This window comes from Camellia sinensis, chromosome 7, assembly GCF_055761805.1.
Source record: "Camellia sinensis isolate YWXY chromosome 7, ASM5576180v1, whole genome shotgun sequence".
NCBI lineage: Eukaryota > Viridiplantae > Streptophyta > Magnoliopsida > Ericales > Theaceae > Camellia > Camellia sinensis.
In genome coordinates, this window is record NC_138967.1 from 134,396,825 (window position 1) to 134,419,059 (window position 22,235).

Genomic DNA, 22,235 nt, shown 5'->3' on the forward strand with positions numbered 1-22,235 from the left:
AGGCCCTTTGGCGACTAAAAAAATTAGTAGCCAAAAGTGAGGCATTCAGCGATTAAATTGATGTTTGGTCACCAAAAGTGCGGCTTTTACCGACTAAAAAAATTTTGGTAGCCAAAAGTTAGGGCCTTTGGCGACTAAAAAAAATTTAGTAGCCAAAACTGAGGCCTTTATCGACTAAAAAATTTTCAGTAGCCAAAAGTGAGGGTTTTTGGTGACTAAAAATAATTTAGTAGCCAAAAGTGAGGCATTCGGCAACTAAAAAGAAGTTTAATCGCCAAAAGTAGTAATTTTAGCATGGGAATTTTTTTTTAACGACTAAAAAATTATTAGTAGCCAAAAGTATAGAATTGGCGACTAAAATTATGTTTGGTCGCCAAAAGTGGTCTATTTTTTTTTCTAATAAATAATTTATTTTTACATAAATTATGTTCAATAAAAAATATTTATCTTTATATATATACTTTTATATTAATACGGGTCTATGTACTATATAAATAATATATGTTGCACATATAATCATATGGTGTTATGGAGGCGTCGTGGAAAGAAAGTGTTGTATAAGCTTTATAGTGTGGGAGGTTGATGGTTTGAATCTTTACAAGAGTAAAGTGTAATTTTTTTTTTCACGAAATCACTTTTGGCGACTAAAAGGTTTGGTCGCCGATTCCTTGAGTATTGGCGACTAAAACATTGGTCGGTAAATGTATAATTTAAAAAAAATATAATTGACTATTGGCTACCAATAATTTAGTATCCAAACATTGGTCCTTTGCCAACCAACTAAAATTTAGTAGCGAAAAGGTAGGTTTTGCCGACTAATAAAATAGTAGCAAAATGTTTCACTTTCAGCGACCAAACACACGTTTAGTCGCTAAAACATTCGCTGACAGGGTTTAGGCGACTAAGTTGGCGACAAAAAAATTTAGTCGCTAATTGGTTTTGGCGACTAAAAAAGTGACCTTTGCCGACTAATATTTTAGTTGGCGAAACTGTTATTTCTTGTAGTGAATCCATTATCAATAATACCCATTTCATTATCAACTATCTAAAAACTTTAACTTGTAACATCATATTCTAAATATCATACAAATCTATACCAACCAAGTATAATTCATCTAAATTAAATATTACATACAAAAACATTGAATTTTCAAAACAAAGGATTGTATAAAAATAAATATCTTCCATATACAGAATAAATGCTCTTCGTACACCAAAATAAATAACATGCTGCATAATAAAACTCTTCCAAGGATTTGAAATTATTTTGCTGTAAGTATGCCCAGGCCAAGTTGCTACCTACAGCCAATAAACCACCTACAAGCAAAATAAATAATAAGCCATTATCAAAAAAATAAAAAAAATAAAATAAAACTATAGACAGGTTTTCATTATACACAGGAATTTGAGGTCAATGTCTTTATCCCCTCACACTTGTCGATACCAAACTCAATTGATCTTTTTTTTTTATTATTTTTTTTTATTTTAAGGGGTCACGACTTATGTAAAATGAAATTGAACATTGAACATTGAATTTTGTCTTTGGTGTCTTACCTTCTTTGCCACTGGTTCCAATCATTTTGAGGAGGACTGCAAATAGTAGCTGGCTATTACAATCATTATAATTTAATTAATAGCCGACGATGTTATAACCTAATGATCATTATAATTATTTTGGGTATATATATCTAATAGCTGAATAATTTGATTCAATTCATATTTTAGTCATCATGTGGCTAGTGGTGATTAAGTCTTGTTTGTTTGCAAACTGATTATTGTAAATCATGTGTTAATAGGGTACTTAGATCTTGAGAAATTTGTGGAGTTCAAACTTGTTAAAAGGACAAAAGTTACCCATAATGTTGCAAGGTTCATTATGCTTTACAAAATAGAAAACTAAATGTAATGCATGAATTTTAATCTATGTATAAAATAGAAAAAGATAAACTATGGTAAGGCCAATATTATAAAGACAAAAAACTCATTGTAATGTTTCTACATCAGCTCCAATTCAAGCATGCCAAAGGTAGTTGATTACTTCTACTTAAACAGGTTGATGACAGTCATGAGACTTTGGGCTCTGAGGATATTTGAGGTACAAGTGCAGCTCTGAACTAATTTTATACACAAGTTAATTTGTCATCAACAAGAACAAATAGCTAACCCTACAAATGAAATAGAAATAGAGTAAATATTCGCCCGTTGGATTGCTAAATTTGGGGCAATCCAACACGACAAAAGGAAAATAACTAAATAAATAAAGGACTCATTACACTATTACTTATATAATATAATGTCATAGAAATGATTATCAATGAGTAAAAATACATATATATACATTTTATTTGACTTGATAATCCATCTCATCAAACAGAATGGTTATCCAACATAACTTGCTTTTCCAACTCAGCAATTTACAAGATGCAATTGAGCAAATTACAAGAGTAACAGGAAGTCACAAAAATGATTTTTGTGCGCAAACAGCATACAGGTATAGGAATAATTCACTCAATTTCAATGATGTACAACTCCTTTTTCTCAGAAGGAATTAGACTCCACATTTTCAAAAACTATGAAAATATAAGATTGTGAGCAAGATTGAAAAATGGTTCACTAAGATTTGTAATTCATTAAAACTAGTAACTATCAGAATCTAGTGAAGCAAAGTGCGCAGAACATATGAGGTAGAAAAGTAGAAACTTTTATGAATGAAATCAGCTCTGGTGGCACACCACAACCATCAAACCTTGCCGCTATTCATGTTAAGCAATAAACAAACCAGAGTAGAATCTTTCTAACAAGAGGGAACAAGTATTTCAGCAAAAAAAGAAAATCCACTGAATATTTTCATGGAAACTACTTTTGGATGATTCTTGGATATGTGTCCTCATTATAAAGAAAATAAGGAAAAAAGCATTATTGAAGTAAAAATGAGGAAGATAGACATGGGCTCCTATAGAGCTAAGCAGGAAGATATACAAGCATTGAGCCAATGACTTGATGTGCATTACTAGCCTACGTTCCAAACCATTTTATGAACATGGATGCAATTATATCCAATTCTGTGTATCATTTCTAACAAGTAAGAACAAACACACAAACTTACCAGGTCTCTTATTAGCAGCTGGTGTAAAGACAGGACCAACAAAATAGATAAAGATGATAGAAAATAGGACCAACCTTCCTACATTTTAAGTTGATAGAAATTGCTCCACAGCAAACCACCAAGATTACCAATGCAGATAAAGCAATGATGATAATAGTTTTAGAGTTCATCTTCGGGTCCTTGTCAACAAAATCTGCAGTAATAGGGAATTGCTGACTTCCAGCACTTTCGCTTGGGCCATTACCCATGGAACCCTCAAATGGTGGTGAAGAAGGAAGCCCTGTTAATTAACTTTTTTAGACTCTCAACAACATTATCACATAACATATAACATAGACAAAAACTCAAAGATCTAAGATTGCTACCTGGATAATTAATGTACATCACTTCATAATTGCCAAAAAGAGTCTTATTTAGAGGCACCTTCTTCTGCCAAAATCTCTCATAAGTCAACATAGTAGAGGTATTATCAAACTTCTCTCCCAAAGGACAAAAGCATACTTGGGTTTTCAATTTCAAAATCATTAAAACACCCAAAATGGTTATTCAAACACAAATTCAGATTCACAGCAACAACTTCAATAACAAGCAATCAAACCCACAAAACAGAACAACTAATAAATAGATCAATTAAAATATAATCGACTTACTCTTGAGTTCATCGAGCCACTGCTTGATGATGAGAGCACCAACAGCGCCTCTGTAGTAGGCGGAGGTGACAGCGCAGAAGCGCTCTTGGCCGGCGGTGTCCCAGACTTGGGCTTTGATCTCTTTGCCATCAAGCTCCATCACCTGGGTCTGAAGCTCTACTCCTACTGTGGCTTTTGAGTGCAAATCGAACTCGTCACTCGCAAATCGCGAGAGCAAGTTCGATTTTCCCACTGCTGAGTCCCCAATCACCACTATCTTGAACAAGTATTCTGCGTCTGGTTTCTCCATTTTTGTTTGGTTTGTTTGGGTTAGACAGAGAGAGACAGACAGACAGACAGATAGACAGACAAACAATCTGTTTTGTCTAAACAGAGAACCGTCTATTTTGTCTATGGTTGGTCGGCCTTCTGCCAGCCACTTACCGGCCATGAAAGTGGCCTGCCGACCACTGATGCACAGGTTCATCTTGCTGCAACAAAGGACAAATAGAGCATATACAGGATATTTCAAGGGTTTGTTTGCATCACTTGTTTGCACCACTTATCCCTCCCTTTCATTGAACAAATCCAAGGAGTAGCAAGTTTGGTTAACAAACCATCAATGGATGCAATTTCATTGCATGATGGCTTATGAAACCAAGTGTGCAAGTTCAATAAATACAAAACAAGACACAAACCTTCTCCATTTCATGAATGATCAAGGGAAGTGGTAACGTTGGAACTTGAATCATTTCATCACTAGCAAGTATGAAATGGTTCAAGTTTTCATGTGTTCAATTAACGTCCGATTAAACACAACCAAATTATTATCTTTCACCATTTTAGTTCCAAGTTTTAGTTACTCCATTTTAAAATTACCATCCATCCTTTAATCAATTAAGTCCAAAGGGTGAGATTAAGTCTTCTAATGGAAAAAAGACTCAAACCAAAAGTTGTTTTAGGCATGAAAGAGACATCATACCATTGGTAATGAACCCCCTAAGGGATTAAACTGTTAAGCATGACACCTCAATCTCATGCTTTCAACAAACAAGTAGTTTGAACCACTTTCAAAGAAAAACAAAAAGCCAAGAAAGGAGGTAGGTTGCAGAGATTATTATTGCTGAAAATGAGTGAGAAAAGCATAAATAAATGCTATCAACTCAAAGGAGAAGGTGTCTAAGGCCTAGAACGCCAAACTCATGAGGACAATTACACTACAAGCATGCAAAATAAAGCTCAAATACAACTGATAGCCCAAAACAGTTCTAAAATAGTCTGAAACAAATCCTAAAACATGTTGGAATTGAGCTAAAAATAGCTAGATTAACATGCTAAAACAGGGCACAAGCTTGGCTAGTGAACAAGACACAATGAGGGGAGGCTAACTCGTCCAAATTTGGACTTCAAAACATGATTTTGGCCACTGAAAAAGCTTTAAAAATTAGTGTTTAAAAGCTTGCGAAAAGATGGTAAAAGGCTGGAAAACACAAGGGCAAAGGCCTCCAAAACAAGGTATAAAGAAGGGTGAACCTCCTTGTAACCTTTAATGGCCTTAAACCCAAGCTTCAACCCAAAATATATAGAGTTTTGACAGCCCAAAACAATGGAAAAATAATAGGAAAAATAGTAGAGAAAGCAAGCAAAGAGGCAAAGTCTTATACCTCTTGAAGAGAAGAAGCAATTCAAGCAACAAAACCAAGCAAATAACACCCTCAAGAGCTCAAACTAAGCTCAAGAGTACCTCAACTCAAAGATGAGAAGATTTGGTTAAGGGTGTATAGGCAAAGGTTGAGGAATTGTAGGCAAAAATGTAGAGATTTGGTAGAAAGAGAGGAAAAATTTTTTTCTCAAAATTTTCTAACCTTAAAACATGAGAGAGGGGGCTCTTATATATAGAAAATATGAAATTCCCTCAAGGAGATCTAGTCCTACACGTGGGGATAGATGCATACATCTGTGCCAACAGCTGGCATAAATGGCATAAAATATCTGCAAAATACACTGGTGGGCGACAAGCCACATCAGTGGCCGGTAGCCCAAAAGTGATGGTCGGCAGCCCAAAAGGGGTGGTCTGCAGGCCACCAGAGGCTAAAGGCTGGAAAAGCTAGGCTTGGTCCAAAACTGGGACAACAAAGGTACAAGGTTTGAAGGGCTCATAGTTGTGGCATTCTGCTGAGAACTTCAAACACTTGGCAAGCGTATAAACTTATCATCGGGTGTGCATGGAATGGTGTCCAAGTCGTAAAGGCTGTAAAAAATGGGGTGTCTATAGTTGCCCATTTTTAACGGGACTCGAAGTCATGAAATGACATGAGTGAATGTCAAAACCCAAAGATGACCTATTTTGACAAGACCGTAAGACTTGGACAAATAATCAAGACAGAAATAAATACGTATCTCTTTGCAAGGAATCAAACCAACGTAGTTCTAGGGCAAAATGCAAATGATATACATAATGTAACTTTGAAAGCTGGACTCACACGCTTCGCGAAGCCGACTATTTTGAAAACTCATGATCATGCAAGATGATGTAATAGGCAATAACAAATGTGATAAGCAAGAATGAATACAATAAGCAAAATAACAACATATGAATGAGCAGTTTCAAGTTAAAACCAACACAGGTTTCCATACAAAAGATAAAACACACTATAACCACGTCAAAATAAGAGGCGAGGAAATAAAACACCGCTCAGGGTTGCGTTTCACGCACCTTGAGAAATTGGGAAAACCGCTCGGGGTCGTGTTTCACACGTCCCGAGATACAAGAGAAACCGCTTAGGGTCACGTTTCACGTATCCTGAGAACCAGAGGAATAAAAACTGCTAGGGGTCTTGTTTCACACGTCCCGAGAAACAAGAAAAATTGCTCGGACTTGCGCTTCACGCGTCCTGAGATACGAGAGGACCCGCTCAGGCTCACGCTTTATGCGTCTCGAGAAGCAAGAAAAAAATCAACTCAGGTTCGCATTTCACGCATCCCAAGAAACAAGAGAACTCGCTTGGGTCCGTGTTTGACGTGTCCCGAGATATAACACGAAAATCGCTCAGGCTCGTGCTTCGCATGTCTCGAGATGAAACTCGTCTAGGACCACGCGTCACGCATCCTGAGATAACAAGAAAACTGCTCGAGCTTGTGCGTCGCATATCCCGAGATGAAACCTGCCTAAGGTTGTGCATCACGTGTCTTGAGATAACAAGAAAACTGCTCGGACTCATGCTTTGCATATCCCGAGATGAAACTCGCCCAAGGCCGCGCGTCACACGTCTTGAGATAACAAGAAAACGGCTCGGGCTAGTGCTTCGCATGTCCTGAGATGAAACCCATCTAGGGTCACATGTCACGTATCCTGAGATAACAAGAAAACCGCTCGGCCTCGTGTAAAAATATTGAGTTATTCATTAATGAAAAATACTTTATTTTTCAAAATTTTTTGAACATTTAATATATTGTAGAAAAATAAATTATGAGTCTAACGGTATAATCCATGATTCAATAAGAATTATAATGAATAATATAGAAGCAATTAACGTAATTTTGAAATTAAAAGAAAACAAACAGAGCCTTAATAACGCCTGCATCAGCACTTACCTAAGTAGATGACATCATCGCTTGCTTCAGCACCTCTGTCAGCGCCTCAATGCACATGTCAGCACTTGGAAACACGTGGCAGCAGCTTTCAGTGCGTGGGGACCATGCGCTACTTCCCGGACTCCGTTTCGAATCGATTTTGGTAGTATCCGACTTGATTTTTTGAGAGGAATTCAATGGTGGTCTCAATTTTTTATTTTGACAAATCTAAAATAGGGAGTGTAATCCACTCTCTCTCTAATGAGAGTGGGAGTGCAGATTCTCTGCAATCTATAGTCCACAATAAACCACAAAAAATATAAAAACGAATCTAAATTAGGGTTTATGATTTCTCTCAATTCGTAAGTCAGAATCAGACCCATAATATACTATTTTGAAGGTCTAGGTACCACAACATGAAAACAAATTAGGGTTTATGATTTCAAATATTTAATTTTCCCAACATGAAAAAAAATCATGTAAAACCAACATGTAGTCAAAGTTACGAAAATTAAATATACCGTTTATTTGTTTCAAAATTTTACAAATATGCTCTATATTATATGGACTACAACATATAAAAAAATTTAGGATGATCAAAGATCATTATAACAAAAAAGGGTTTTAACGGCACCAAATACACGTCGTGGAAACGATTCTACGACGCTCGATGTAAAGCCGTGTTATGACCAGTCATGGAAAGTCATTCATTTCAACGACATTCTATAGTACGCCGTTAAAAACCCTTTAATAGTGGATTTTATACGTCGCGTTTAATTTTTCTACAACTACTTTTGCATGCCGTTAAAAACCCTTTAACAAGGGATCTTGTGCTTCGTGTTTGAGTTTTCTACAACTATTTTTGCACATCGTTAATTTCTGAGACAAACCACAATTCTTATTACATGTCGTAAAATATGTAATATAACGATCTATTATGCCTACCGTAAAATATGCAGTATATTTTTTTTAATTCAGTATGTTCTATTTAACCTGTTTTGTATAATCTAACAAATATTACAAACAAGTTTCACAAAACATCAATTAACTACCAAAACATTGTTTCAAGCATAAAAAAGTAGAATAATTTTATTCCATTTCAAAATACAAGATTACATTTGGGAAAAAACTCACATTGGTTCACAGGGATCTTGGAATAGTACAATTATGGTGGGCCACTTAAAACAGAGACATAAACTACAATTACAAATATGCTTTTGGCAACCTAGCAATAAGGGTAATGACAGTGTGGCAGCATAGCTTAGGCAACATGCACCAACATACCCATATAGTGGGCTATCAGGTTCTACAATAACAGCTCCATGAGCATGTAGACAGATCATATAATTAATATATCATATTGGCCTGAGGGTGAAGATTGCAAACCATCACCATAGCTCAGTAATTATATAAATTGAAACCATGTTACCTACACTCTCTCTGTCTTTGTCTCTCTCTCTTTCTCTCCTCTACTTCTAGTCTTTCTTTTTTTATAGCTTTTTTTTCCCAAATAAAACAATCCAAATTCCAATTATACTAGCCTAAAATTGCTAGTTGAAGACAACAACAAAATCATGCAAGTTTACTTGGGTTTCTCCATGAAAATGTTTCTTTCCATTTGCCCTTTTTCCCCTTTGCTTAGCTCCTACAAGTTTTAATTAATTTTTTAAAAAAACTTCGTGAAATATTGTTGTATCTAAAAGCTAACTATATATCAAGACAAAACAACATAGTACAAAAGCTTGAAAGAAGCAAAAGCATCACATGTATGTATGAAAGAGATTGATTTCTTGAAATCTTGTTAAATTCATTTGCACTCAACACATATCAACACAAATTTTTTATTTTTAAACTAAACTGACATGAAAGCTATTTTTCATAAAAAGACTTTCTCTTAAGTGATTCAAGGCAAGTTTACCTAGGTTTTTCCACGAGAATATTTCCTACCCGTTGCATCTTCACTTAGTTCGTACAAGTTTTATTTGAAAAAGTGTAAAAACTAATATGAAACATCAATAGATATAACATTTATTGTCACATACATTCTTAATCTTTTTATCTCATTTTGCCTCTTTCCTTTTAAAATTTCAGCTCTCATATCTTGGAGTTCTTGTTGGAAGCAGCATTTGTTGATTTTGTATTCACACATTTTGATTTTGGAACACTTACGCATCAACTTTCGATGGCAATGCTCCAAATCCAAGCCCCGTACACTACCACGGTGTTCTAGACCAAACGCATGAACAATTGCTTCATTTTTTTTAATAGACATTGGGCCTTCTTCTGTAGAAGGCTTGTGAAGCTCTTTAATCTTTTTCTACAATATATAACATTTATTAACAATAATGCTATGCTATATCAACAATGGAAACAAATAAGCAACTACAAATGTGACACCCTAAATATTTAATTAATATCACAATCAATCATAATAATAATAATAATGGATATGGTAGTAAAATAAATAATTAATTTTGGTATGTAGTAAAGCGTAATTTAATTAGGATTTAGTTTGTTTGTTTTTATCAAACGAGTGGTATATAATTATTTTAAAAAAAAAAAACTGGGCCAAAGTATAATTAACGTAGAGGTTAATAGGATAAGGATCAATCTACCGGATGATCGGATCAATCTAAGGAAGACTTGGTGTGGCCATGTGTTGGTCGATGGCATGATTTGCCTTCCTATTTATAGGGAGGAGTTGCTCAAAGATCAGTGAAGAAAAAAAGAGAGAACACGAAAGATATATTAGAACTAGGAAATTATAGTAGGAAGGTTTGTGATAGAGGAAAGTAAAGACTAAGGGTCAATATTAAGGTGAGTTATATTATACCTTGAGTCGCCATAGTATATTTAACGTATGTTTTGACTTACCATAATTTATTTTATACAAGTTATGTTTTGTAAATTATATTAATATTTCAATTACGTGGGTTATTTTCCGAACTCTATTTGTTTAAAATGACCCATGGATATATTTGTTTAAATTTTAGTATATATTTGACTATGACCTTATAAACAATTATGTTTTGTAAGTACCATCATGGGAGTCCCACGCCTTGGGAGACTTAAATAACCATTGGCCTCTGTTTGACTACTTTGTAATCCTCTGTTTGTCATGGATCCATTGACATCTATTCTGACTATCACTTCTGTGACTGTTGTTCTGTTATGTTATGTTCTGTACCGTGGTTATGGTTATTTATTTATATAATTTCTGTATTTCGGTTTCTGCCACTTAAATGATTTATTTACCAAATTGAGTTATGTAAATGTTTTGGCTTAACTAACTATCCATGGTTATTTTGTGTTTCCTATACTCTTGGCATAATATTTCTCACTCTGCTGTGTGCTTATAGCTGTTACCCTTTCAGGTGATGATATGTAGGGAAGACCCATAACCTTGTGTAGTAGAATCTGTGCAAGAAATTGATACGGATCCGTTAATTTGCTTTTCTTTTCTTTTCTTCCTGTCGTTTTTCTGATGGTCGGTGGCTGCATAATCAAATAATAAAAGCCCATGGATGTAATTTTTTTTTTAGTAGAATGAAGTAACTTTATGTTTAATTATTTTATTTCCGTTTGCCTCCGCTTGCGCAGTTTAAATTGCTACGACTAGAATAAATTAGTAAGTTGCTATTCTAACCCTAAGCCCTGGGGTTGGGTCATGACAAAGGTGGTATTAGAGCAATGGTTCATTCAAAAAAAAAAAAAAAAAACAAAAAAGAAAAGCTATTTTAATTTGATCAAAAAGTTTGAAAAGTTATAAATAAAACTATATAGCTAGATAAACATAATAAAAATAAATAATAAATATTTACCTACAACGTTAGTCCTTCTGTGTAAAATCTCACATTTCTTCTAGTGATGTAGGAATGTCCGAGATTAACCTTGATGATGCGTTTTGAGATGAGCTCAGGGCTATTAATGTAGATGAGATTTTAGCAAAGCACCTCGCCCCACCTCACTTGAAGGATGGGGAGATTCAGAGGATATAATTAGAGGGCTGCATCCAGGCCTTGCCTAATTAATGGGTCGGCCAATCTATGTACATGCTGACCCTACCGATGTCCCACATTTACTATGGAGGCAGAGTCGCCCCTATACGCTCAGACGTTTTCTTGGACCCACTCATGTCCTTAGTGTTGCCCCAGGACATGATCGCCTGCACTACATCATAGGCCCTTTGCCCCCAGATTTTGTGGCAAGAAGGGGAAATATATACCCCGAGGACTACATTGTTACCATTGTCCCTAACCCGTTGGAGATTATTAATATTCAAAATGTTGACTTTAGTAATGACCTTTCATATATCGAGACACCTGGCTGGATTGTTGACCAAACATTTTTGGGATACATACAGTCTGTCCCCATTTTCATAGTCAAGGCAGTGTGGATGTGTTTTGGTGTGTTCCAATTAGGATGGGAATTTGAGCTTTTTATGCAATGCTACTTCCCATGGTTGTTTGACCCGTTTGACCCACTACCTTAGATTTAGTAGAAGAAAAATTTTGTGAGCTAACCATGATGAGTTCTAATTTCTCTTTTGTTTTTGTATCACAGGGATGAGACACTAACACAATTTTTGATGTTTGGAACAAAGATGTAATATTATATTTGCAAAAATAGTAAAGATGGTATTTTAGATATGCAATATATATGTTGCGTTATGAATATAATGTTCGTTTATTACTTGTAGAATGACCAATAATGGTAACGGAAGTGAGTCATCAGTCAGTGGCACTAAATCGATGGAAAAAATCATGGAAAGAGAGATTACTAGCTTTTTGTAAGCCTTGCAGACTAACATCAACAATGGAATGTCGGAACGGCGAGAAGAGTCGGTGACCATGAAACAATTCCAAGATCTAAAACTCACCACATTTACCGGCGGTCCAGACAAAATGATAGCGGACGCCTGGGTTAAAGACATGGAAAAGATTTTCCATGCCTTACCTTGTATTGAAAGACAAAAGGTAACTTTCGCCACTTTCACTTTAAAAAATAATACACAGGAATAGTGACTTCTCACTCTGGAGGAAGAATAAATTGCGACATGGGCAAGATTCTTGGAAGTATTCTACGCAAAATACTTCCCAGATTCATTGCAGGAATAGAAGACATCAGAATTCATACATCTAAAGTAAGGAACCATGACGATGGCCGAATACAAGAGCAAGTTCACACAATTCGCTCGGTTTGTGACATATGTCATCCCCACTGAAACTCGAAAAGAAAGAAAATTCAAAGCAGGATTGGATGCTGAAATTAAAGATAGGCTCAAGGTCTTGAAACTGCCAACCTATGCAAAAGTGGTACACTGGGCATAGATTGTAGAAAAGGGGATTAAAGCCTCGCGTTCTGGGGAAGCAAGCCAAAAGAAACGATTCTGAGAAAGAGACAATAGAAGACCCGGTGTTGCGCCTCCTAAGAAAGTGAATACGGGCACAACCAGTTCAGGCCATCAAGGTCTTACCAATCCCCGAGGTGGCACTATTCCAATTTATCCTACTTGTGGGAAGGCTCGTTGGGGACAATGCCTTCAAGACACAGGAGCATACTTTAAATGCGGTCAAGTTAGCCACTTGCTGAGGGATTGTCCAAAGTTGACCAATCCTACAGCCAACCCTTCTGGCCTAGTCAGAAAACCCGCAGGACCTGGAGGAGAGAGGAAAGACCAAAAACGCTAAGGATGGGCTTTCGCCTTGGTACTTAGAAAACCAGAAGTTACCAAAAATGTTGTGTCAGGTTTCTGTCTATGGCCATTTAGCTCACATCCTCATTGACTCTGAGTCAATTCATTCTTTTGTTGCACCACATTTTGCTGCCAAGTTGGCATCAACACCCGAACCATTAGGATATATATTGTCTATGTCTTTTCCTTCTGGTAAGTCTGCATGTAGTACTGAGGTGTACAAATCATGTACTATATCCTTAGAAGGCAAAACCTTATATGTAGACTTGATTCTCCTCCGCATTGGAAACTTTGATGTGATCTTAGGTATGGATTGGCTGCTTGCCAACCACGCCTCTATTGATTGTAAAGCTAAAAAGGTCTCCCTCAAGTTACAAAACCAACCAGATCTTGTCTTTGATGGGACTGGAGTTTCCAACCCTCCCTGTATTATATCTTCCATGACAGCCCAATGACTTCTAAACAATGGTTGTTGTAGTTATATTTGTTATGTGATCGATACACAAAAAGAGGCCCCCCACCGTGGATGCAATCCCCGTGGTTCGAGAATTCTCGAATGTCTTTCTTGAAGATCTACCTGGTATCCTGGTTGATCGGGAAATCGAATTCACCATTGAAACCCAACCTGCCACGCAACCAATATCAAAAGCTCTTTATCGCATGCCAATAACAGAATTGAAAGAGCTGAAGACTCAACTCTAGGAACTCCTAGACAAAGGTTTCATTCGACCTAGTACCTTAACCTGGGGAGCTCCAGTATTGTTCGTGAAGAAAAATGATGGCATGATGAGATTATACATCGATTATTGAGAGCTGAACAAGGTCACCATCAAGAATCGGTACCTTTTACCGTGAATCGATGACTTGTTCGATCAACTTCAAGGCGCTCATGTATTCTCCAAAATTGACTTACGTTCTGGCTATCATCAACTAAAAGTCAACATGGAAAGCATCAAAAAGACTGCCTTCAGAACCCATTACGGGCACTACAAGTTTCTTATCATGCCTTTTGGCGTCACAAATGCCCCAGCAGCCTTTATGGATCTCATGAACCGAGTGTTCAAACCTTATCTTGATGAGTTCGTCATCGTCTTTATCCACGACATTCTCTTATACTCCAAGTCACCGGAAGACCATGAGAAGCACTTGCGAACGGTTCTACAAACACTGTGTGACCATAAACTTTATGCCAAGTTGAAGAGATGTGAATTTTGGATCACTAGTGTATACTTTCTCGATCATGTCATTAACAAAGATTGCATCTCGGTTGACCCCAAAAAGTTGCAGCAATCGTGAATTGGCCACAACCTACCAATGTGCCAAAAATTCGAAGTTTCCTGGGTCTAGCTGGTTATTACCGACGCTTCGTGCAACATTTCTCAAAAATAGCATCACTTTTGACCCAGCTAACTCATAAAAGCACACCCTTTGAATGGACTGACAAACAAGAGCGTTGCTTCCAAGAATTAAAAAATCGACTGGTGTCAGCTCCCATACTAGCACTCCCTACAAGAGTAGATGGGTTCGTAATTTATAATGATGCCTCATACAATGGTTTAGGTTGCGTTCTCATGCAAAACAGAGTCATTGCTTATGCGTCGCGACAATTAAAGACTCACGAGAAGAACTATCCGACTCATGATTTGGAATTGGTTGCGGTAATCTTTGCACTCAAAATCTGGCGTTATTATCTCTACAGTGCAACCTCCGAGATTTACATTGATCACAAGAGTCTTAAATATCTGTTTAGTGGCTAGAATTTATCAAAGACTATGATATAGAGATCCATCACCATCCAGGTAAAGCTAACGTGGTGACAGACGCACTCAGTCGAAAGACAACTAGAGGTCTGCCATGTACTTTCATTTTCCGCAAGATCAATGCACTGCTCGCCAATATAACCGTAGAACCTACCTTGATTGAAGAAATTAGAGCACGACAATGTGAAGATACACTTTTGAAGAAAAAGTACGATGAGCAAAGGAGTATGCCTGATCTAGATTTCACTATAAACAATGGGATACTAAAATTTCGGAATCGAATTTGCATACCCGATATTCCGGAACTCAAGAAGAAGATATTGGTGGAAGCTCATAGCTCGAGATTTGCAGTCCATCCTGGCAACACAAAGATGTACCATGATCTAAAAGAACACTACTGGTGGACAGAAATGAAAAAGACATAGCAAGCCATGTCTCCAAATGTCTGCATTGTCAGCATGTTAAAGTAGAACATTAGAGACCTGCAGGACTGTTGCAATCACTCCCTATTCCTGAATGGAAATGGAAGCACATTACTATGGACTTCGTGGTCAGGCTACCACAGTCATTTTCGAAGAACGATGCAATATGGGTTATAGCAGACCGATTGACGAAGTCGGTGCATTTTCTGCCAATCAAAATCATGTACTCGCTTAATAAGTTTGTCACTTTATACATCAAGGAAATTATTCGTTTGCATGGTACCCTAGTTTCAATTGTGTCTGACCGAGACCCCCACTTCCTGTCTCACTTCTGGAACAAATTGCAAGAGGCTTTGGGGACTACACTGAAGTTTAGAACGACTTATCATCCACAAACTGATGGGCAATCTGAAAGAACAATCCAGACGTTGGAAGACATGCTACGTGTATGCGTGTTGGACCTCAAAGGTAACTGGGATGAACACATACCTTTAGTGGAATTCGCCTATAACAACATCTACTAAGCAAGCATTGGAATGGCACCATACGAAGCCCTTTCTAGAAGGAGATGTCGATCACCTCTGTGTTGGGAGGAAGTCAGAGACAGGAAACTATTAGGCCCCGAGATCGTGCAAGTCACAAGTGAAAAAATCTAACTCATCTAACAACGAATTCGCACTACTTAGAGCCGTCAGAAAAGTTATGCAGATACAGACGAGACGTGGAATTTCAAATAGGAGATCATGTGTTCCTTAAGATCTCACCAACATGAAGAGTTATCCGATTTGGAAAGCAAGGAAAGTTAAACCCACGTTACATCGGGCCATTCGAGATACTAGAAAGGATTGGTCCTGCAGCATATCGCCTTGCACTACCACCTAAACTGTCCAACGTTCACTACGCGTTCCACGTTTCAATGCTCCGACGGTACCTCCGAGATCCAAAACATGTTGTCGACTATGAGAACTTGGAAGTCCAAGAGGACCTCTCTTATGAAGAGTAACCAGTGCAGATTCTCGATCATCATGATCAAGTTCTCCGAAATAAGACCATACCGTTGGTAAAAGTTTTATGGCAAAATCATCGTATCGAAGAAGCTACGTGGCAAACAGAAAGTCAAATGCAAGCTAAATACCCGCACCTCTTCGAAAATTTAGGTATGTCAAGTTTGGGGACAAACTTCGATTTAGGAGGAGAGAAATGTGACACCCTAAATATTTAATTAATACCACAACCAATAATAATAATAATAATAATAATAATAATAATAATAATAATAATAATAATAATAATAATAATAATAATAATAATAATAACAATAATGGGTATGGTAGTAAAATAAATAATTAATTTTGGTATGTGGTAAAGTGTAATTTAATTAGGATTTAGTTTGTTTGTTTTTATCAAACGAGTGGTACATAATTATTTTTTTAAAAAAATTAGGCCAATGTATAATTAACGTAAAGGTTAATAGGATAAGGATCAATCTAAGGGAAGATCGAATCAATCTAAGGAAGATTTGGTGTGGCCATGTGTTGGTCGATGGCATGATTTGCCTCCCTATAAATAGGGAGGAGTTGCTTAAAGATCAGTGAAGAAAAAAAGAGAGAACACGAAAGAGATATTAGAGCTAGGAAATTATAGTTGGAAGGTTTGTGATAGTGGAAAGTAAAGGCTAAGGGTCAATAATTAAGGTAAGTTATATTATATCTTGAGTCACCATAGTATATTTTACGTATGTTTTGACTTACCATAATTTATTTTATACAAGTTATGTTTTGTAAATTATATTAATATTTCAATTACGTGGGTTATTTTCCGAACTCTATTTGTTTAAAATGAAATCCATGAATATGTGTGTTTAAAATTTTAGTATATATTTGACTATGACCTTATAAACAATTATGTTTTGTAAGTACCACCACGGGAGTCCCATGCCTTGGGGGACTTAAATAACCATTTGCCTCTATATAACCACTTTTTGATCTTCTGTTTATCATGGATCCATTGACCTCTGTTCTGTACCATGGTTATGGTTATTTATTATATAATTTATGTATTTCGGTTTCTGCCACTTAAATGATTTATTTACCAAATTGAGTTATGTAAATGTTTTGGCTTAACTAACTATCTATGATTATTTTGTATTCCCTACACTCTTGGCATAATATTTCTCACTGTGCTGTGTGCTTATAGCTGTTACTCTTTCAGGTGATGAGATGTCGGGAAGACCCATAACCTCGTGTAGTGGAATCTGTGCTAGAAATTGATGCGGATCCGTTAATTTGCTTTTCTTTTTTTTCTTCCTGTGATGGCCGATCGTTGCATAATCAAATAATAAAAGCCCATGGATGTTTTTTATTTATTTTTAGTACAATAAAGTAACTTTATGTTTAATTATTTTATTTTTGTTTGCCTCCGCTTGTGCAGTTTAAATTGCTACGATTATAATAAATTAGTAAGTTGCGATTCCAGTCCTAAACCCCTGGTTGAGTCGTGACAACAAAGATATTGAATATGATATATTCCAAAAAATTGGATGAACAACCCAATAAAATAGTGATTTTTGGCCTATTAACAAGACCACAAAAGCATCTTTTTTTTTTTTTAGGTACTTAGGAAAGTTGGACCACAAAAGCATCAAAGCAATGAAATCGGTAACAAAAAGATTCTGCTACAGATAAATCCAATTCTAAAACAAAAAAGAAGATTGGAATTATATTTTTTTATATGGGAGTGTTATAACTACCAACAATTATATTTCCTCAACAGATGAGAAAGTGGGTTAATCGTACTTATCCCTAGGATAAGTTAATCCAAATTCACTTAAACTGGGTCTCTTTATGGATCTTGGGTCATACACCATGAAAAACCCAATCAGATATAGGTTCTAAATCCGACCCAATTTCCAACAAAAGCTCTTACACTCCATGCATCAAAGTTACCACATAAATCCCCTATAAATAACCATAACCAGAAGATCAAACACACCCAATTACAAACAAAGCCAGTCCTCTTGGAAGGTAAGTACACCTCTTATTCCTCTTCAAAATGGCCAAACCTATCTCTCTACCTCTCCATGAAAGAATCAGTCGTTGAAACAACATACCAAGAGCTGTTGAACTCATCATCCTTTCCCTCCTCTTCTCTCTCCTACTCTATCGTTTACCCTCTCTCAAAGATCATGGGTTTATTTGGATCTTAGCCTTTTTGTGCAAGTCATGTTTTGCTTTCACTTGGGTTCTCATTCTCAGCAGCAAATGGAACCAAGTTGATTACAAAACATAGCTTACCAACATATTTCTTATCTTATGTGGTGTGTTAGGTCCCTGTGTTGTCAAATCCGGAGACAAAATCTTGTGTTGATTCCAAACTATGTTTTTCTATTTTTGTACTGTCCGCTCGAGCGGAGACTCTTGAGCTCGAGCGTAGATTAGCAGGTCACAGTAGTTTGACAGGGCAAGCACAGATTCTGGTGGGTGTGATTTGACGCTCGAGCGGAAACTCTTACGCTCGAGCGCATCTCTGTTTCTTCGTATGCAGTTTTTGTTCAGTCCGCTCGAGCGGGCTATGCTGAGCTCGAGCGGAGATCGCGATTCAGATTCCTATTTAAAGCTGCTAACGTTGTTTTGTTTGGGACGTTTTTCCTAGATCTGATCAAAACAAACTAGGGTTGTGTTTAAAGTCTTCTTGGGAGATTTTTGAGAGTTTTCCTTGATGTTCTTAAGAGAGTTCTGAACTTATGCATTGAGATTCATACATCAAGGAGGTTGCTTCTTAAGTTTCAAGTGAGTTCTCTTCGGTGGATTCCGAAGATCAAAGCGTAGGATCCAAAAGGCGTTTGAGTCTACGCAGTCGTTAATTCGACAAGTGAAGTTGTGGTGTGGAATCAACTTCAGAATCAATTCCGTGACGAAGGTGTGGTGAAAAGAGTTACAGAAGATTCAGAGACAAATTGACTAGTGTTGGGTGATTTGTATGATTTCTTTGTAATCTTTTTGTTCTTCAGTAGTGGATTGATAGTGGCGGTTCGCCCGTGGTTTTTGATTACAATTGAAGGCTCTTCAATTATGGTTTTTTCCACGTAAAAAATCGTTTGCGTCAATTTATTGTTTATTCTCAAAAACAAACAAACTAAAATCACTCTCGTAAGTGTTTGATGATTTTAGGTTGAGTGTTTTGATTTATTGGGATTTGGAATAAGTTAATCTTGATCTAATCATAAATCACATAGGATTTTCAATTGGTATCAGAGCGGGTCACTCTTTGTTTTTTTTTTTAAAAAACTATAGGAGTGTGATTTTGTGTGATTAGTATCATGGATTCTATTCGTGAAGGTAACTCCACTCATAGACCCCCATTACTTGACGGTACAAACTATTCTTATTGGAAAGCTCGTATGAGAGCATTTTTAAAATCCATCGATGAGAAAGTTTGGCACTCCGTAATCTTTGGGTGGAGTGAACCTACAATCACCGTTGATGGGATTGATATTCCTAAACCCCTTGATAAATGGGACACAATCGATTACCAGAATTCGAGTTGGAACAGCAAAGCACTAAACTCCCTCTTCTGCTCTGTCACACCTGAAGAATTCCGTCGAATTTGCACGTGTGAAATAGCAAAAGAGGCGTGGGATATTCTTGAAACGATTCACGAAGGTACCACCTCTGTTAAAAGGGCAAAACTTCAACGTCTCACGTCCGCCTTTGAAACCCTTTTTATGCGCGACGATGAGACGTTCGATGAATTTTATGCAAAACTCAGTGATATCGTGAATTCCTGTTTCACTCTCGGTGAAAAAATCCCGGAAGCAAAAGTTGTTGGAAAAATTTTGAGGTCCCTTCCCGAGAGGTTCCAACCAAAGGTGACAGCCATTGAGGAGGCTCAGAATGTTGATACCCTCAAGCTCGATCAATTGGTTGGAAATTTGCAGACTTATGAAGCCCACCAAATTTCTAAGAAAAAGCAAAAAGAAAATATGGCTTTCACGAGTGCTCATGAGACTGCAAAACCTCCGGAGACTGAATTTGATTTAGAGTCTGAGATGACGGCTATGCTTACAAAACAGTTTAAAATTTTTTTGAAAAAGAAGCCGAATTTCAGAGCCCCTACTTCAAAAGATAAGAGTAATGACAAACCCAAAACTGTTCCACCAAAATTTGCTCAAACTACTGAAAAAAAGATTGTAAGGGGACCAGGGGTCAAGTGTTATGAGTGTCAAGAGTTTGGCCACATTGCCCTTGAATGTCCTTCGAAAAAGAATCGAAAGAAAGTCTACACTGTAACTTGGGATGATGAAAGCGGGTCGGAGCAAGAACCCGAAGAACCTGAATCTGGAGAAGACGGGGATAGTGCTTTTATGGCTTTTTGGTCCACTTTCACTCAAACTCTTCCAAAGCCAGCGGAGTTAGCTCGTGGTCAGAACTTGCATCATGCTCCTACTTTTGATGGGAGTAACTACCTGTTTTGGAAAATCAGAATGAGGGCTTTTCTGAGAGCCTTTGATCCAGAAGGCTGGCAGGCCATTGAAGAAGATACAGAAAGTGTTGACAGTCCGAGCAATCTGAGAGCCCTTAGTACTATTCGTAGAGCAATTTCTGTTGAAGAACAGCAACGGGTTGTTCGTTGCACAAAGGCTAAAGAGGCATGGGAAATTTTGAGCCAATTCCATGAAAGAGGAAACTCACATTCATCACCATCCAGCGACTTTTCAGTTTTAGTTGCAAGATTGGAGGAGGCAAAGGAGAATGAAGAGCAAAAAGAGGATGATGAAACATCTGAGGATAATGAGGAGATCAATGGCGATGAACTACAACAAGCCTACGAAAAGCTGTACGAGGAATCCTTGAATTTGTCCAAACTCAACGACAAACTCTCTCTCAAGCTCAAGACATGTGAGAGTGAGAATGTCAGGCTGAAAGGAGAACTTGTAGCAGCAAAGCAGAATATCGTCAAGATCTCGAGTGACAGGCAAGACTTATGTGGAAAATTACTATCCTCTGAAACTGAAAGGAATGAACTTCTGAAGGTGTATTCCACATATGAAGAAAAACTTGAAAGTCTTGAGCTGTCACAAGCCAGATTGGAAGAGATAATCTGTCAAAAGGATGAAGAGCTACGGGTTGCTAGAGCCACTATTGCCATGTGGAACAAAGGTTCAAAATCTTTAGAAGACATCCTCGGGTCTCAACAAATGAGTTGCGACAAAAGCGGGTTAGGCTATGGTGCAACAGCACACAAGGGACAGGCCTCTACTTCACATGACAAGAAGACTCAAGCAAAGGGAAAATTGAAGGTAGACCAGGCTGATCTCTCCCTCCGTCTACCGAAAGCTGGTAAAATCAACAAACAGGAGGTAAAACCGGTTTTTATTTGTCATCACTGTGGTAGGTATGGCCACATTCGTCCTTACTGTTTTGAACTTTTTGGTAAGGTGTCTAAAAAGGGTAGAAATTCTAATACTTTTTGGGTTAGGAGACAACCTTACATGTCTAGGCTGAACACCAAGACTAAAAAGATTTGGATTAGAAAAGAGGATTTGACTTGTTTTGTTGCTCACACTGCTCTAAAAGCACGTGATTCACACATGTGGTATCTTGATAGTGGGTGTTCTCGTCATATGTCAGGTAACAAATCCTACTTCACCTCCCTTGAAAAATATGAAGGAGGAATTGTTACCTTTGGAGATGGCGGCACTTCGAGAGTCATTGGTAAGGGCTCTATAAGTGTTGCTGGTCTTCCCAAGCTAGATAATGTTCTACTAGTTGATGGTCTTAAAGCTAATCTTTTAAGCATTAGTCAAATGTGTGATTCCCATCATGAAGTATTGTTTTCTAAAAATAAATGTGAAATTTTGGATAAAAAAGGAAATACTGTCTTACATGGGGTTCGCACATCTGATAACTGCTATGGGATTGTTACAACTAATGATCTCACTTGTCACTCTGCCATCATTAGTAACATTGACCTGTGGCATCAAAGATTAGGTCACATGAATTTCAATGACCTAACTAAGATAGCCAACAAAGAGCTTGTGAGGGGAATACT

The 22,235-nt window shown here is 37.2% G+C and overlaps 1 protein-coding gene and 1 pseudogene across 1 annotated transcript; both read left to right on the forward strand.

Annotated features, from left to right (window-relative positions):
• Positions 1–12,128: 12,128 nt before the first annotated feature.
• On the forward strand, positions 12,129–13,705 carry LOC114274250 (uncharacterized). Its single transcript, XM_082881123.1, has 3 exons — positions 12,129–12,284; positions 13,057–13,362; positions 13,514–13,705. The coding sequence occupies exons 1-3, from the start codon at positions 12,129–12,131 to the stop codon at positions 13,703–13,705; spliced, it is 654 nt and encodes a 217-aa protein (XP_082737249.1).
• Positions 13,706–18,236: 4,531 nt separating this feature from the next.
• LOC114274217 (cellulose synthase-like protein B4) overlaps positions 18,237–22,235 on the forward strand; it is a 106,702-nt pseudogene continuing 102,703 nt past the window's right edge.

What these genes read in the sequence shown, in the direction of transcription:
- LOC114274250 (XM_082881123.1), top strand. Translation starts at nt 12,129, where the DNA reads ATGTCGGAACGGCGAGAAGAGTCGGTGACCATGAAACAATTCCAAGAT. An exon ending in CTTGTATTGAAAGACAAAAG is followed by an intron (nt 12,285 to 13,056) that starts GTAACTTTCGCC and finishes ATGTTGTGTCAG; the next exon opens with GTTTCTGTCTATGGCCATTT. An exon ending in TTGATTGTAAAGCTAAAAAG is followed by an intron (nt 13,363 to 13,513) that starts GTCTCCCTCAAG and finishes ATACACAAAAAG; the next exon opens with AGGCCCCCCACCGTGGATGC.